General features: G+C 39.1%; 1 protein-coding gene and 1 long non-coding RNA gene across 2 annotated transcripts; one reads left to right on the top strand and one right to left on the bottom strand.

Moving 5' to 3' along the window:
• Positions 1-5,202: 5,202 nt before the first annotated feature.
• On the bottom strand, positions 5,203-17,847 carry LOC145521394 (uncharacterized). Its single transcript, XR_014065368.1, has 5 exons — positions 17,204-17,847; positions 16,503-16,609; positions 14,735-14,838; positions 13,931-14,138; positions 5,203-8,380 (listed from the first exon to the last, which is right to left on the bottom strand). It is a non-coding gene; the product is annotated as an uncharacterized LOC145521394 (long non-coding RNA).
• LOC145521388 (serine/arginine-rich splicing factor 12-like) lies at positions 17,081-18,002 on the top strand. Its single transcript, XM_081529924.1, has 2 exons — positions 17,081-17,145; positions 17,202-18,002. The coding sequence occupies exons 1-2, from the start codon at positions 17,081-17,083 to the stop codon at positions 17,920-17,922; spliced, it is 786 nt and encodes a 261-aa protein (XP_081386050.1). The 3' UTR covers positions 17,923-18,002.
• Positions 18,003-18,836: the final 834 nt, after the last annotated feature.

The following is an 18,836-nucleotide window of genomic DNA, read 5'->3' as shown; positions in this document are numbered from 1 at the left end:
AGTTTATCTCAAATCACCAGTGACATTTTTCTAATTTTTCTAATGACAGAATTAGAACAAATAATTCTAAAAATGTGTGTGTGTGTGTCAAGTTGCTTCAGGTGTGTCCAACTCTTTGCAACCCTATGGATTGGAGCCCAAAGGGCTCCTCTGTCCATGGGATTCTCTAGGCAATAAATGTGTATGGAAACACAAAAGATCTCAAGTAGCCAAAATGATCTTGAGAAAGAAGAGCAAAGCTGAAGGTATCATGCCCCCTAATTTCAAACTATGCTGCAAAGCCACAGTAATCAAAAGAGTATGGTACTGGCACAAAAACAGACACATAGATCAATCAAACAGAGTAGAGAGCACAGAAATAAATCCATGTGTATATGGGCAATTAATTTACAACAGTGGAGGCAAGAATATATATGGTAAATAGTCTTTTCAATAAATGGTGTTGAGAAAAGTGGACAGTTACATGCAAAAGAATGTAACTATCCATAGTGTGAGACACTTTCCTCACACCAAGAGCAAATATAAATTCAAACTGGATTAAAGACTTAAATGGAAGACCTGAAACCATAAAACACCTAGAAGAAAACATGGCAATACGTATTCTGACCTTGACTTTGGCAAACTTTTTTCTTATATGTCTCCTCAGTCAAGGGAAACAAACAAAAATCAATGGGACTACATCAAACTATAAAACTTTTGTACAACAAAGGAAACTATCAATAAAGGAAAAAAATCCATATACTAAATGGAAGAAAATATTTGCAAATTACATTTATAATGAGGTTAATATCCAAAATATATAACGAACTTATACACTCAACATCAAAAAGACAAACAACTCAAGTTAAAAGGACAGAAGACCTGAACAGACATTTGTCCCAAGAAGACATACAGATAGCCAAAAGGTACAGGAAGAAACACTCAACACCACTAAACTTGAGGAAAATGCAAATCACACCACAATGAGATATCACCTTACACCTGTCAGAATGGCTATTACCAAAAAGACAACAAGTAACAAATATTGCTAAAGATGTAGAGAAAGGGAAACCCACATGCACAATTCATAGGAATGTAAATTGGTGCAGCTACTATGGAAAACAGTATGAAGGTTCCTTAAAAAACAACAACAACAACAACACAACTACCACATGATCCAGTAATCCTACTTCTGGGTATTTTTCCAAAGAAAATAAAAACAGTAATTTCAAAAGATACATGTTGTACCATATAGTACCATATGGTACTCATTGCAGAATTATTTACAATAGCCAAGATATGGAAGCAACCTAAGCTCTCATAGATAAACGAATGGATAAAGAAGATGTGGGATATTTATATATATATATAAATGTAAACCACACCCCTGGTGGTCTAATGGTTAAGAATTCGCCTGCCAATGCAAGAGACATGGGTTCAATCCCTGGTCCAGGAAGGCCCCATGTGCCTTGGGACGACTAAGCCTGCGAACCACAACTACTGAAGCCCACATGCCTAGAGCCAATGCTCTGCAACAAGAGAAGCACCACAACAAGAAGCCTGCACACTGCAACTAGAGAGTAGCCCCACTCGCCACAACTAGAAAGCCCTCAGGCAGCAACAAAGACCCAGCACAACCAAAAATAAGCTTAAAAAATTTTTTTAGAAGGAAATTATGCCATTTTCAACAACATGAATGGACCTAGACAGTATTATGCTAAGTGAAATAAGTCAAAGAAAGACAAATTTGTGGAATCTAAAAATCAAAACAAATGAACATAACAAAATAGAACAGATACACAATACAGAACTTTGCTGAGGGCAGGGGGTTGAGAGAAACACATGAAGGAGATTAAAGAGATAAACTTCCAGTTACAAAATAAATGAGTCACAGGGATGAAATGTACAGCATGGTGAATACAGTCAGTAATACTGTATACCTTCGTATGGTGACAGATCATAACTAGACATATCATCATGATCATTTTGTATTGCATAAAAGTATCAAATCAGTATTGTGCATTGGAATTAACATAGTCTTATTGTCAGTTATACATCAATTTAAAGAATGTGTAGGGACTTTTCTGGTGCTCTAGTGGTTAAGAATTTGTCTTCTAACAGAGGAGGTGCAAGTTTGATCCCTGGTCAGGGAGTTAATATCTCACATGCCTTGGGGCAAAAAAAAACAAAACATAAAACAGAAGTAACATTGTAACAAATTCAATAAAGACTTTAAAAGTGGTACACATCAAAAAATCTTATAAAGAATATGTAGACATTGGGAGAAAATGCATCAAAATGCTAACGGTGGTTATCTCTGGGATTGAAGATTATCACTGACCATTATTTCTTTACTGTACACTTTTACACATTTTTTTATTTTCTGTGGAAAAAAAAAGAAAAAACATGTATTGCTTGTAAAGTTCAAAAGAAAACAATATCATTAAAAAGGAAAAAAATTGTTAAGAAGGTAGATCTCATGTTAAATGTTCTTACCACAATAAAAAATTAACAATTAAACTACTAAAGACATACATACATACATACATAAAATGTTTGAGTTCTTACAGAGTCAAACTCAACATGTAGAAACCTTGGCAGAATTTCTTCAGGAATTAAGAAGACAAAAATCAAAAGAAAAACAGAGACTAGAATAAAGGAATCCCTACATAAGATCTTGCCATGTTATGACCGGTTTACTGGGATAATTAAAATATACCAGAAAAGAGATGTAAATAGAAAGAATTAAAAAAAAATCTTTAAAGAGTCAAAAAATTAGGAATTCTACAAAATTTAGTACATTTTTGTTTCAATCCACCTTTTCAGTTCCACATGAAGTTAAAGTTGAAAACAAAACAAAAAAATTAAAAATAACTAAACCATAAACAATCATGAAATCATTGTGCAAGTTCACTTAGGACTCTGATCTGAAAATGTAGTTGAGAAAAAAGAAAACTTCATTGTAAATAAATATACAGCATTTTAAACATACAACAAAACCAAGTATACCCAATTCACGTGAAAACCAAGAAAAGGGTCATTTGCTCACAGATAAGAATTGATGCTTTTGAACTGTGGTGCTGCAAAAGACTTTTGAGAGCCCCATAGGCAGCAAGGAGATCAAACCAGTCAACCCTAAAGGAAATCAACCCTGAATATTCATTGGAAGGACTGGTGCTGAAGCTGAAGCTCCAATACTTTGGCCACCTGATGCGAAGAGCCGACTCATTGGAAGAGACCCTGATGCTGGGAAAGATTGAAGGCAAGGGAAGAAGGGGGCGACAGAGGATGAGCTGATTGGATGGCATCACCGACTCAATGGATTTGAGTTTGAGCAAACTCTGGAAGATAGTGAAGGACAGGGAAGCCTGGCATGCTGCAATCCATGGGGTCACAAAGACTTGTGACTTAGACTTGACTTAGCGACTGAACAACAACAAAACTCAAGGAAATTAGAGAACTCAGAGTAAGAATTGGGTAGAGGTAGTTAACAGAAGAAAAGGCAGAAATCCAGGTGAGACGACAAAAAACAGTAACTCAGGGTATAAGTGAGAGAAATAATTTCCTAAGAACCCTTCCTAGGGTTCTGGGAAACAAAGTACTCTCATAGGATACAAAGCAACAGTCACAGAGTACCATATAAAGAATGGAGTTTGATACTCAGACCTTCTGAGTGGAGTACTTGTATACTTCCTGCCCAGGACCAGAACCTTTCAAATTAGAACCGATTTGAGCCTTTTAGTGCAAAAAAGAAGGTATAGTAAACTGGAGAGAGATAACGGAAGTGGGAAACTAAAACTTTTTTAAACCATTACTTAGACTTCCAACAAATTTGAAAAAACAAGTTTCCTGCTTTCTGAACCTTCATGGATATTTAAAAATCAAGAGGTACTTCCATTCTTCAAATCCATTATTCTTCCCTTTAAATGAGTTAGAGTTCTTACAGACCTATCTTTTAAGTATATGAGAACCCTACCAACATACATTCAGTTGATCTACCTGGAAAATTAACGATTGATTCAGGAATGATTAAACAGAAAGAAAAATAAATGAGTGGCTTACATATTTTAACTTGGAAAAAGAAGACAGAAAATTGACTTAGGGACAATCTGTACATCGAGCACTGTATCACAATACATAGAAACTGATTAGAAGGAGAGAGAATTTGATGATAAGAAAAAAGGAAAGCAATATTTTTGCTATGTGACCAGAGAAAACAGAATCCTAACACCCAGGGGTCTTGAGATGACATTACTCTTTGTCTGAGGGTATGGAAAAGGCTGCCAACTGCCTACCCAAAATCTATTCTCCTTTTCTTGCAATAAACCACCACATTGTTGGGATAGCATAGACTGCACTGTTATTTGCAGGTACGTTATTTAAGGCTTAGCAAGAATGACTGAGAGAAATAACTTTCTTTGGTGAGAGGATTTCAGAAATCTGTTCAATACATAGCAATTTTTAATGTATAAAAGGATATCAACAACCCAACAATAATAATTTGGGAAGTCCAAGCTTTACACAAAGCACTAGAAAAGGTCAGAAAGGTGGCAATAACCTTACTGGAATTATTCTTCTGTATCTTTCAGCCTCCTTTGCTAATATGACCTGTGGAACATAAACAGAAGCCACTGCATAGAGCTTCTGGGGAAGCTCTTTAAACAGGGCTGACTCATTTAAAAGGCTTATCATTCTTCTTTTCCCCTTGCATCCTTGTAGAATACAGAAGCAATCACTAGAGCCCCTTTGTGATCATGGAATGATCTTGAAGAAGAAGAAACAAACGAGAAGTTAATGATGGAGAAACAAAAAGAAAGCAGTCTGGAGTCACTCATCCCATCCAAGACTGGCTGATTCTAGCTTTCACGTCAGTGAAGGGAAAGCAATCTCCCTATCTTATTTAAACCACTGTTTTGACATTTCTTATGCTCCAGATGCTTGCAATTCCCAACTGGCTGAGAGGGCTTATGGAGCTAGGTAAGAGTGTTCTGCTAGATTCTCATAGGCTCTTGAATAAATTATGACAGGCAAGGTCTAAAGCAAATACCATTTATAATGAAAAGGGAGTTGAAAGAACTCGCCTTTAACATATGGAGCTTTTTTCTCCAAGTTAATAAAGTGTACCCAATTTTTTTGATCAAAAAAATTCATATTTCCAAATTACTTTTACACTTGGAGATGAAATGTGAGTGATGGTCTGAGTTTAGAATAAACTAAACAAGCTTTATTTTCTAAATTTTTTTAAACTTTATTTTGTATTGGCATATAACTGATTAACACTGTTGTGATAGTTTCAGGTGAACAGTGAAGAAACTCAGCCATTCATGTACATGTATCCATTCTTCCCCAACCTCCCCTCCCACCCAGGCTGCATTGACCAGAGTTCCACGTGCTCTACAGTAGGTCCTTGTTAGTTATCCATATTAAGTATAGCAGTGTGTACATGTGCATCCCAAACTCCCCCAAGCTTTAAAACCTGATTATAGACCCCAGAAGGACAGGAAACAAAAGAAAATCTAGATAAATTAGATTTCATCAAAACTAAGTTTTGTGTACCAAGAATACGATCAAGAGAGTGAAAAGATGACCCACATAAGGGGAAAAATAATTGCAAATCATATCACTTATAAGTGATTAATTTCAGAATATAAAGAACTAAAACTCAACAATTGAAAACCAAACAACTCAGTTTAAAAGTGTGTGAAGAAAACATTGGTATATCCACCAAGATATACAAATGGCCAACAAGCACATGAAAAGATGTTCAGGATCACTAGTCATTAGGAGAACATAAAACCACAGTAAGATACTACTTCACACCCATTATAATACCTATTATTCAAAACAACAAATAACAAGGTTGATGAGGATATGGAGAAACTGGAAAATTTGTGCATTGCTAGTGTTAATGTAAAATGGCATAGCCACTGCAGAAAACAATATAGAGGTTCTTCAAAAAATTAAACATATAACTGTTGTAAGATCCAGTAATACCACTTCCTGGTATATATCCAAAAGAGTTGAAAGTAGTGACTCAGATATTTATATACCAGTATTCACAGCAGCATTATTCACTACAGAAACAAGGTGGAAACAACTCATTAACCCAAAGATGAACAAAACGCTGTACACAAATGGAATGGTATTTTACCTTTAAAAAATGAAATTATGAAAATATGAATCAAAATATGCTGCAAGATGGATAAACTTTGCAAGCATTATGCTGAGTGAACCAGATGTGATGGTTAATTTTTATGTGTCAAATGGACTGAGCTAAGGGCTGCCCAGAGATCTGGTGATACATTATTGCTGGGTATGTCTGTGGAAAAATTAGCATTTTAATAGGTAGACTGTGTAAGGAACATCAGTTCAGTTCAGTTCAGTCACTCAGTTGTGTCTGACTCTTTGCGACCCCATGGACTGTAGCATGCCAGGCTTCCCTGTCCATCATCAACTCCCGGAGCCTACTCAAACTCACGTCCATCACGTTGGTGATGTCATTCAACCATCTCATCCTCTGTCATCCCCTTTTCCTCCCACTTTCAATCGTTCCCAGCATCAGGGTCTTTTCCAATGAGTTGGTTCTTCACATCAGGTGGCCAAAGTATTGGAGTTTCAGCTTCAACATCAGTCCTTCCAATGAATATTCAGGACTGATTTCCTTTAGGATAGACTGGTTTGATATCCTTGCAGTCCAAGGGACTCTCAAGAGTCTTCTCCAACACCACAGTTCAAAAGCATCAATTCTTTGGCACTCAGCTGTCTTTATAGTCCAACTCTCACATCCATACATGACTACCGGAAAAACCATCACTTTGACTAGATGGACCTTTGTTGGTAAAGTAATGTTTCTGCTTTTTAATATGCTGTCTAGGTTGGTCATAACTTCCAAGGAGCAAGAGTCTTTTAATTTCATGGCTGTAATCACCATCTGCAGTGATTGTGGAGCCCCCCAAAATAAAGTCTGTCACTGAAGTGATGGGACCAGATGCCATGATCTTAGTTTTCTGAATGTTGAGTTTTAAGCCAACTTTTTCACTCTCCTCTTTCACTTTCATCAAAACGTTCTTTAGCTCTTCTTCACTTTCTGCCATAAGGGTGGTATCATCTGCATATCTGAGGTTATTGATATTTTTCCTGGCAGTCTTGATTCTAGCTTTTGCTTCATCCAGCCTGGCATTTCAAATGATGTTAAATAAGCATATAAGTTAAATAAGCAGGGTGACAATATACATCCTTGATGCATTCCTTCCCTGATTTGGAACCAGTCTGTTATTCCATGTCCAATTCTGTTGTTTTTTGACCATACAGATTTCTCAAGAGGCAGGTCAGGTGGTCTGGTATTCCCATCTCCTTCAGAATTTTCTACAGTTTATTGTGATCCACACAGTCAAAGGCTTTGGCATAGTCAATAAAACAGAAGTAGATGATTTTCTGGAACTCTCTTGCATTTTCAATGATCCAGCGGATGTTGGCAATTTGATCTCTGGTTCCCCTGCCTTTTCTAAATCCAGCTTGAACATCTGGTTGTTCATGGTTCACATACTGTTGAAGTCTCGCTTGGAGAATTTTGAGCATTACTTTGCTAGCATGTGAGATGAGTGCAATTGTGTGGTAGTTTGAACATTCTTTGGCATTGCCTTTCTTTGGCATTGGAATGAAAACTGACATTTTCCAGGCCTGTGGCCACTGCTGACTTTTCCAAATTTGCTTCCATATTGAGTGCAGCACTTTCACAGCATTATCATTTAGGATTTGAAATAGCTCAACTGGAATTCCATCACCTTCACTAGCTTTGTTCATTGTGATGCTTCCTAAGGCCCACTTGACTTCGGATTCCAGGATGCCTGGCTCTAGGTGAGTAATCACACCATTGTGGTTATCTGGGTCCTCAAAGTCTTTTTTGCATAGTTCTTCTTGTGTATTCTTGCCACCTCTTCTCAATATCTTCTGCTTCTGTTAGGTCCATACCATTTCTGTCCTTTATTGTGCTCATCTTTGCATCAAATGTTCGCTTGGTATCTCTAATTTTCTTGAAGAGATCTCTAGTCTTTCCCAATTTGTTGTTTTCCTCTATTTCTTTGCATTGATTGCTGAGGAAGGTTTTCTTATCTCTCCTTGCTATTCTTTGGAAAATAGCCCTCCCCAATTTGGGTAAGATTATCCAATCCCTTGAAGGCCTAATAGAACAAGTGAAAGTGTTAGTCACTCAGTCATGTCTGACTCCTTCCGACCCCATGGACTATGGCCCACCAGGCTCCTCTATCCATGGGATTCTCCAGGCAAGAATACTGCAGTGGGTTGCCATTTGCTTCTCCAGGGAATCTTCCCAATCCAGGGATTGAACCTGGATCCCCTGCATTGCAGGCAGATTCTTTACCATCTGAGCCATCAGGGAAGCCTGTAATAGAACAAAAGATAGAGGAAATATGAGTTTACTATCTCAGCTTGAGATGAGATGTCTACCTTCTCCTGCCCTTGGACATGGATACTCCTGGTTCTCAGGCTTTAGGCCTCAGACCAGAACTTATACCTCTGGCACCCCACGTCTCAGGCCTTTGGCCTTGAACTGAATCACACCACCAGCTTTCCTGGCTCTTTATCTTGTAGACAACAGATCATAGAGTTTCTTAGCCTTAATAACTGCATGAGTCAATTCTTATAATAAATCTCACTTTATGTGTCTATATATATCCCATTGGTTCTGTTTCTCTGGACAACTCTGATTACGCACTAATCAAATTCACAGAGACAGAGAGTAGATTAGAAATTGCCAGAGGTTGGGTAGAGGGGAAATGAGAAGGCAGAGGGGAAAATAAGAAGATATTAATACATATAGAAATGCTGTTTGGGATGATAATAAAGTTCTGAAAACAGATAATGGTGATGGTTGTACAACATCATGAATATACTTAATGTCACTGAATTATACACTTAAGAATCATTTAAGTGGTAACTTTTTTATTAAACATTTTAAAAAACTGGTTCTAACATGGATTAACTGTGAAATGAATGAAGTAAGTTAAACTTACAAGAGTTAAAGTTGAAAATACTACCCTGCCAGGACAATTAAGAATTAAACGAAATATAGGGTCTGATGCATGGAAGTTACCCAGTTATAAACTTAAATGATATAATGTGTAGAGCACTTAGCTCAGTAGCTGAAACATTGTAAGCGATTATAAAAGTTAGCCAACCATGGTAGGTAACAGGATCAGCAGCAGCGGCAATAGCAGCTACAGCAATAAAGGTGCCAGATCATTCAAATGAGGGATAGGGCAGAATCCAGATATTCAATAACGTGGGGGATTAGCTTTAAAGAAGCCATTTGCCAGTTAATGACAAAATCAATAGGAATATCAGAGGTATTAACCTTTGCTACCACATGAAGTTCTAGGACTGAATCTATGGACTGTCCTGAACAGTGGTTCACAAGCCACTTACGTTGGTTTGTAGACTTCAAAAAGCCTAAAAATCCCTGCTTACTGGACTCTGGTGGTTCAGACAGTAAAGAATATACATGCAATGCAGGAAACCTGGGTTTGATCCCTGGGTCAGGAGGTGGGGCTCAGTGGTAAAGAATCTACCTGCCAATGCAGGAGACTCAAGAGATGCAGGTTCAATCCCTGGGTTGGGAAGATTCCATGGAGTAGGAAATGGCAACCCACTGCAATATTCTCGCCTGGGAAATTCCATGGACAGAGGAGCCTGATGGGCTACAGTCCATGGGGTTGTGAAGTCAAACAGATTGCCTGAGCACACCCAAAAACCCCTGCTTACTGACTGTATAAGAACTCTACTCCTAACTTGACCAAATGGTCTCCAAGAACCTGTTTGTTTTTTGTTGGCTTTCATTGGTGGTTTGTTTGGTTTTTTTTGTTGTTGTTATTGTTGTTGGAGCACAGGGAGGTTTGAAAGTGAAAGTGAAGTTGCTCAGTCATGTCTGACACTTTGCAACCCTATGGACTGTAGCCTACCAGGTTCCTCCATCCATGGGATTCTCCAGGCAAGAATACTGGAGTGGGTTGCCTTCTCCTCCTCCAGGGGATCTTCCCCCAGGGATTGATCCCGGGTCTCCTGCATTGCAGGTAGATGCTTTACCCTCCGAGCCACCAGGGTTTAGTGGCTTACAAAAGCACTGGTTTATTATTTCACAATTTCTGTAGATAAGAAGCCTGACACGGCACGGTAGGATTCTCTTCTTTGGGTCTCACCAGGCTAAACTCAAAGTACAGTTGACCCTTGAACACAGGGGAAAGAAGGTAGGGATACCAACACACACCCTTCCTGCCACCTTTCAAGCAGTTGAAAATCCACATATAATTTTTCTGTCTGCCTTCCACATCCATAGAGAGAATCTATTTGCATCACAGTGGCTCGAGAGCAGGAAGAGAAAGCGACACTGAGCCACAACTGAAACTTAAACAACTGAGTGACATGACCCGAAAGACAGAGACGGTGCATGCTGGTGTTCACTGGTTCAGCACAGGGATGTGTGAGGACAGGCTGAGTTACGCTGAAAGCAGCCTATATGAAGTCCAGAGATAAATCAGAACCCCAAGGATCCAGTATCCTTGCCTGGAGAATCCCATGGACAGAGGAGCCCGGCAGGCCACAGTCCATAGCATCGCAAAGAGCCGGACATGACTGAAGTGACTTAGCACACATATAGTTCAGTCCTTGCAAGAAGTCACATTCAGAGAAGCACAGTTTAGACCAGCATACTGAATGGAACTCACATTTTTACAGGCATCTCTCTAGGAACATAAAGTGACACTGAATTTATAACTCAAAAGAACGCTTCTCAAATACTTATTTCCTCCCATCTCCAAGTCTCTGTCGTCCCACACGTTTTGCAACATCTCAGAGCCAAACCCTAACACATTCTCTAATCTCTGCCTGTATCTCTTTAAAAATCTCTGCAACTTTCCTGAGTCCTTTCAGATAATCCAATCCTTTTTTCACCCCATTTTCCTGAGTCTGCTTCACAAGTCCAGAGCCTGGCTAGTACAGACAAAACTTTTCAGGAGAGCAGGCAGGAAAAAGCAAGGAAGAAGGCAGTCTAGAAGCACACAAATTAATAAATCTCCCTATCATGTATTCGACTCTCAGTTAGTCAGAAATTGATAGACCAAAATTGATGTTAACTGCTACTATGTATTTGGGTACCTTTTAGTGCAGTTTCCGTGGATGTAGCAATTATGTCTTGTCTTTGTGTTCCAGAAGCCATCACATCTAGAAGGCCTGACATACAGGAGCCATCAAATAGAGACACACAAGTTGATAAGACAGTTTGAGCAGTGTGGAGACTAGCAAAGAAATTTCCTCCAGTAGCATAGTTGTCTGTTAGTTAATTCCTTGAAGAGTGTCAGCTCCTGCCTTTCCTAGACCCTTACAAATGAAGACTCTGAATGTTTCTGCTCAAAAACACAAGATGAGAATGTCTAAACCCTCAACCCATCCATGACTGGAATAGTCCTGTTGGCATATCCTGTGTTACATGGTAAACTGGGAGGAAGCCTCAAATCCAGACTCCCTTACTCGCTATCATGGTGTACTAAACATCGTGCATGCTTTGGTCTCTCTTTTAAGAATGCTGATAACTATGAATAAATACAGGAAAACTTTGTTCTTAGGTTTCAAACAACAGTATTCCATTAGCCTGACTTCCCAGAAACAAGTTATATGCTATTTTATTCTATTAGTTCCAAAAGATCAAACACAAAGTTCAAAAATACATTAGATTAATGTTTTTCTTGCTTGACGTAGGTCAGCATGTGCCCAATGCTAATTCAGTTCATTTTGAATGATTACCTTTAGAGAATCTAAAAAGTTGAAAAGAAAAACCTCAGACCAACCATATCAATTAAAATTCTCTTTTGCTTGGAAACCAGGTGATAATGAATAGCATGTGTCTCCAAGAGACCGATAATGGGAAGATACATTTACAAAAAATAACAAATGGTTTATGAGTAATATAAATTCAGAAAGACTGTTTGATTAAAGTTTCTGAATGTTTTAAGAAGTCTCCTCAGTGTTAAAATCAATTAATACAATAGTGGTTTCTATATACTGATGGATCCTTGTTAGGAAACAAAAATCACATACATTATTTTAATGGAGAAAATTTAGTATAAAGAATTAAACTAAGTAAAAGAATTTTTAACTGAAAAACTAAAAATTCAAAAGAAATTAAAGAACAATAAAGTGTCATGAAACTAACAACCAAAGGAAGCAGCTACCAGCTACTACCTCTAGGGTAAAGACAACAAAGGGAAGAAGTCGGAACCATTAAAATTAGAACTTGGAACAAGGATCCCCATGGAGCTGATATTCAGATCTTTGAAGAAAGGATGCTCCTTACTGGACCAGGTGTCTGAATTTGGAGGGGGGATCCCCCGTAGAGCAGGGATTCAGACTTCTCAGAGGGGATGCTTAATGACAGCTGCTGGTGTCTGAGAGGGACACAATGAAACCTAATTCTGCAAAGGCTGGAAAATCTGCAAACTAATTCAATTGCTTCTGTAAGAATGAAATGCCTCTGTCAGACTGAAGAAAGGAGGCTCTTATGATATTGACCAGAGCCCAAACTGACAAGAAAAAAAAGGGAAGAAACTCCTTTCTTCTCCTCCAGCTCTGCAGCTCTCTGTAGCACCCCCTTTGTCTTGAGTAACAGAAAGCCAGTGGCAAGGAAATCCTGTTTGCAGAATCCAGCCCTAACATTACAAAGCAGAGTATATAGAATGGATTTGGACCTGAGACACATAAGTTGGATAACTGGCCCAATCTACCCTTTGGTATTCAACATCCATTCACACTTGTTCTACATATATTTGAACTTTCATACAGCAACAAAAAGAACTCCACGTATGCACCTAACATGATGGAACCATCCTTTAGACAAGTTGAAAGCATTCTCATCCTCTCCCCCGAAATTTGGAGATGCTAAGTCCCAACTGTCATTATATCCCTCTCTGAGCTATGTTAATTACACTTCAAAATTCAGCCACAGCCATATGTGAAACATTCTGTTAACTAAAGACTGTGATGAAAGCTTGTCTCCAACAAAATTTGCATAAGGTTCTAAAGAAAAGGAAATTTACATGTGTATGTATACACATACACCCACAAGAAAGAAGTCAATGAAGTGAAGTGAAAGTCACTCAGTCGTGTCTGACTTTTTGCAACCCCATGGACTATAGTCCATGGAATTCTCCAGACCAAAATACTGGAGTGGGTAGCCTTTCCCTTCTCCAGGAGATCTTCCCAACCCAGGGATCAAACCCAGGTCTCTCACATTGCAGGTGGATTCCTTACCAGCTGAACCACAAGGGAAGCCCAAGAATACCAGGGTGGATAGCCTATCCCTTCCCCAGCGGATCTTCCCAACCCAGGAATTGAACCGGGGTCTTCCGTATTGCAGATGGATTTTTTACCAACTGAGCTATGAGAGAAGCCCATGGCTGCTACAAACCTCATTTTAGCCTCAGTTGATATTTATAAGCCCTCTCTTCTATATCCTGTTCATATTTTCTTTGTCCTCAGGGGCCCAGCTGCTTGGGACTCTGCCTCACACAGGGAACCAAACTTCATTTCTGAGGCTCTGAGTCTCTAGTTAGTTGTCCTACATTTTTTTGTTGTTCTTGTTGCTCTAGTTTCCTATTAACTTTTGTCCCTGAACAGGAAGTACCAAGAAAACTCCAAAGCATTTCCTGCATTCCAAACTGATATAGCTTGAGTGTTCATGTCCCTCCAAAATTCATGTTGAAAACCTAATGCTCGAGATAATGATATTAGGAAGTAGAGCCTTTGAAAGGTGATTATGTCATGAGGGTGGAGCCCTCACAAATGGGATAGTCTTTTTATGAGAGACCCCAGAGAGATCTTCTACCCTTCCACCATGTGAGACTACACATAACAAGAAATCTGCAACCCTGAAGAGGGCACTCACCTGATCGTGTCTGAGACACTTCCTGATCTCAAACTTTCAGCATCCAGAACTGTGAGAAGCTTCTGTTCTTCATAAACCATCCAGTTACATGTATTTTGTCACAGCAGCCCAAACAGACTGAGACATCCTCACTGCCACTACTGTATCGGAGGAATGCGGTTTCCCACTGGAAATCAGGATCAAGCAGTAGAGTAACCTCCTTCATGACCTGTGAGTTCAACGACAGGAGGACTCCAGTGGCCAAGTGGCCGTCTCAACACTTAGTTCAATCGAACCACTGTGATACGTAGGACACCTAGTTCAATCGAACCACTGTGATACGTAGGACACCTTAAGATTCTTACACATATAGTTCATATTGTAAAGTTAATGGTATTATTATTAATAAAGAACTTGGGATAAAATGTTACTTTGGGATTTATTTACATGGAGTACCAAAATAATTTAGGGACCACATAGTCAAATAATTTATTTTTAAGTTAAACAAAGCAAATAAATGTATTAAAATACATTTAGAAAACAGAAACATTGTGATGTCCCCCTTGGGAACCAAGGCCACCAAACCATTTATAAACCAGACTGAGTCATAAGTTCATAAGGCGTTCTCCATGAAGCCACAGGTATGGAAGAGAAAAACAGTACAGCAGCAGGTAGTGCTAAAGGAGCCTGAGGCACCTGTTCCTGCAACTGCCTTGTTGTGTCTTTTAACCAAAGTGAGGCTCAATTTCTTATTTACCATTTCCATTTGATAATTGGTTGCTATTGCCCATATCTAAATGGATGGCTCGCTGGCTCAGAGAATACCTGTTATGATGGTCACCTAGTCACGTGATGCCCAATGATCAAACATTCAGTCTCTACTGGGTCCACGCAGCAAACCTGGAGTTATTTCTCAAAAGGATAGTTACCTGTAAAAGAAATCATGGGTTTGCTGTATTATCTACCTGATAATTCTCCTATTAGAGCTTGCCAAAATCTTCACAGTGCATACCTAGACGCCATAAGCATTTCAAGTACCATCAGATCATAGAGCCTCAGTAAAGAAGCAGCTTTCATTTGCCCTAAGGTAGGACCACAAAAGAGTATTATAAGTCCTACTATGCAAAAACAAACTACTGTTGTGGTTCTTACAAATTACCATGGGGGGAGGGGAGCATCTGCTGCACACCAGATGCCAGGCTGTGATTTGCTTTACTGATCGGCTTCAGTAAATATGCCACATCTTGAGAAGTAGCTGCAAGTACAGTCAATACCTGATTAAATGTATGCTATTCCATGGTCATTCTCCAAGATGCATCCCATTTCTACAGAGTCCAAACAAACAAATTAAATAGAGATGCAGCTAATATCAATACAGCGGCATTTCCAAGTCCTTGATAGTGGCAACAATCCCTGAAATTTCTCCAGAGATGCAGTATTGAGTTTACCATCCTGGCAAGAATGGGAAGTCCTAGGGGCCTTCCTACCTAATGTCTTTACTTCGTAAGTCAGAGAAGCTATGTGATGACGCTTCCAATTGAGAAGCATGTCTATTCAAATTAAGCAGTCAGCAACTTAGGAGATAACAACAGGAGTCTGCAGGTCTATTGAGCCCACAGTGATTTAAATTTAGGCCCAAACCACCCATACACTCTACTTTTACTAATGAACCACAATAGCATTTTCCTTCCCCTGGATTTAGCATCAACTCAGAACCAATGTGTAATAATCCTTCAAAAGTCTGGGTATCTCCTTTTTCCCAGTGTTCATTCACTCTATTAAAACGCTACAGCTCCCTTTGGAGAAAGCTTTTCAGTACATGAAACATTTTTTTCTGACATGACTTCATAGTTCAAAAACATAAGGGTTTTTTGTGAAAGCATTTATGGTAAATCAGAGATGATGAAATATTCATTGTCATCCATTCATTCAGAAAAGATTAAGTTTACCAGACATGATTAAAGCTGACATAAAGAAGTATCTTTAAGGATCTTACAATTTAGTAAACAGAAAAAGGAAATAATCTTTTACTTCATATAATTTCACACTGTGATAAATTGAACAAAAGGAATAAACAACATGATACAGATATTGGAAGGAGATTGAAGTGGGGGGAGTGGTTGACAAAGACCAACCTAAAAATGTGAAATTGAAGTTAAAACCTGAGGAAAGCAATGGGACCAGCCATGACAAGCCGGGAGGATAACTTTCAGGCGGAAAGAACGAGTCTGGAGGAGAGCTTGAGATGGGAGGAAACGGCTGAAGAGCCAAAGGAAGGGTTGTATGAGCAGAGCTTGGAAAGACAAACTGGAGGCAAGGGGCAAGTCTTTTTTTAAGTAAAGAATTATTGAAACAGTGAGTTCTACTATACCACAATGTACACATTTTAAAAAAACCACAGTGCTATGCAAAATCCTACAGTAAAAACCACAGGGCATATGGGAAAACACGGGAGTAAAGGTAAAATATTCAAGATATCTGTGACGCTTTAAAAAAGGATAGAAACCAAATCAAAATAGCGTATTTTGCATACTTTAAACAATGGACTACATAGATACTAAAAAAAAAAAAAAAAAAACCTGTGAAGCTTTACCTTTAAAAAGCCCTGAAGTTCGCGGGTCGAAGGAGGCATCTGAAGGGCTGCGTTCTTCTGGAATGGCCGAGGGGGGTTACATAAAACCCAGGAGAAGCCGCCAGCACCTAAGGGACGCAGGTAAGGCTTATATACTTCCGTGAACCGAGGGGGCTGCTGGGTGTCAGAGGTGCGGGCAGGTGCGTCCCGTTCAGCGGGGACGGTTCCTGCATTCTACCTGTATTTTTGATACAGAAGCAAATGTGAAACGTACATTATGCTCAAAATTGTTCCTTTAGCTAGCTAGTTAGCTTTTATCATGCTAAAAGCGTGATAGCAGAACTGACTGTATTTTATTTTAATTGTTGGGGAAGCTATGGGCAGGTTTTTAAGTAGCAAAATAGCCTGATGGGATTGTGTTTTAAAAGTTCACCCTGGCCCCCCGCTCCCGCCTCTGCGGCTGCGCGCTGGCGGGGCAGAGGCCCAGGAGAGGGGGTCGCGCCGCGGGCCGGCGGAGCTGCTGTGGCGAGGTCGGCGGCTGCGGGAGACAGAGCGAGTCCGGCGGCCGGGTAGACACCGAGGGAACGGAGGAAGCGGTCATGTCTCGCTACACGAGGCCCCCCATCACCTCCCTGCTCGTCAGGAACGTCGCGGACGCCACCAGGTCCTAACCCATGAATGCAACAAGGCAATAAAAATAAACACATAAAAATTATAAAGACCTGAGGACTTGAGCCGTGAGTTTGGTCGATATGGCCCTATAGTAGACATTTACATTCCACTTGACTTCTACACCCGCCGCCCAAGAGGATTTGCTTATGTTCAATTTGAAGATGTTCGTGATGCTGAAGACGCGCTTTATAACCTCAATAGAAAGTGGGTATGTGGCTGTCAGATTGAAATACAGTTTGCACAAGGTGATCGCAAAACACCAGGCCAGATGAAATCAAAAGAACGTCACCCTTGTTCTCCAAGTGATCGTAGGAGATCAAGAAGCCCTAGCCAAAGGAGAACTCGAAGTAGAAGTTCCTCATGGGGAAGAAATAGGCGGCGGTCAGATAGCCTTAAAGAGTCTCGACACAGGCAATTTTCTTACAGCCAATCTAAATCTCTCTCCAAATCACTACCCAGGCGGTCTACCTCAGCAAGGCAGTCAAGAACTCCAGGAAGGAATTCTGGTTCTAGAGAACGGTCAAGGTCCAAGTCCTTGCAGAAAAGGTCCAAGTCAATAGGAAAATCACAGTCAAGATCACCTCAGAAGCAGACTAGCTCAGGAACAAAATCAAGATCACATGGAAGACATTCTGACTCCATAGCAAGATCCCCATGTAAATCTCCCAAAGTGTATACCGATTCTGAAACGAAAGCACAAACAGCGAAACACTCTCATTTTCGATCACATTCCAGATCGCGCAGTTGTCGTCATAAAAACAGCTGGTGAACAGTAACAGAAGAATGCTCCGTAGTGTTAATACAGGTTATTAAACTTCTCATTATGTTGAATAAAAATTCTTGAAGGCTTACAGAAAATGTAAGTTGATATTAGTTACTTTGGGCATGTATAAGAAATAAAGGCTCTCTCACTTGGGTTAATGAAGATTTGGTCTCAGTATAAGGGCCCACACCATAAATATGATGTGAGTGATGTCCCATTTTATGGACCATTTTTTGCTTACATCGTGGCAGAAGAGTACTTTTTAGAGGAAATGTATAAAGTGGAACTAACTTAGAAAATTTGATTTGGATATTAAGTATTAATAATAATGTAAAAAAATATTTTTTACTTTAAAGCACTTTACTTTCATGTAAAAGTAATGATGACTGTATAATTGCATAAGGCAAACTTAAGACTGTTTGACACTGTACGTCTCTTTGTGTTTTCTCGTTAAACTTGGGCCAGTTCCTGATGGTATTAGTTCTGTATCACAAAATACTGACATTTCTAAAAGTAGAGTTTATGTAGAGATCAAGCATTCAAAAGATATTCTTTCCTAAGCTCAAAAAATGTTCCTGAGTGGAACAGTATAGATAAATTGATATTAAGTTGCATCCTGTATCATGCTCATTCATATCAGAAATATCAAAATATTTTAAAAATACTGAATTTTGAATGGTTTGAGACTACTATAAAAATGATGTGCAACACTCATAGTCCAGAAATATTCATATCAAGTCTTATATATATGAAGATTGGTACATTTTGTATAAAATCACATTTTATACCATTAATTCTACATACCTACTTTTCATCTGTTACTTAGTGATTTCTTTTTAGAGCTTTTGTTCAAGATTTTAAATTATATAGAATAAGTCTTGTTTATTTTTGAAAATGTTTAGTACCTTGTATTAAACTCA

The sequence above is a fragment of the Giraffa tippelskirchi genome, chromosome 1, assembly GCF_054371585.1.
Source record: "Giraffa tippelskirchi isolate mGirTip1 chromosome 1, T2T-mGirTip1v1.2.pri, whole genome shotgun sequence".
Classification (NCBI taxonomy): Eukaryota; Metazoa; Chordata; class Mammalia; order Artiodactyla; family Giraffidae; genus Giraffa; species Giraffa tippelskirchi.
This window is presented reverse-complemented; position numbering and strand designations above follow the sequence as displayed.

Coding starts and splice junctions, on each gene's coding strand:
- LOC145521388 (XM_081529924.1), top strand. CDS start 17,081: ATGTCTCGCTACACGAGGCCCCCCATCACCTCCCTGCTCGTCAGGAAC. Junction 17,146..17,201: donor AACGTCGCGGACGCCACCAG/GTCCTAACCCAT, acceptor AAAATTATAAAG/ACCTGAGGACTTGAGCCGTG.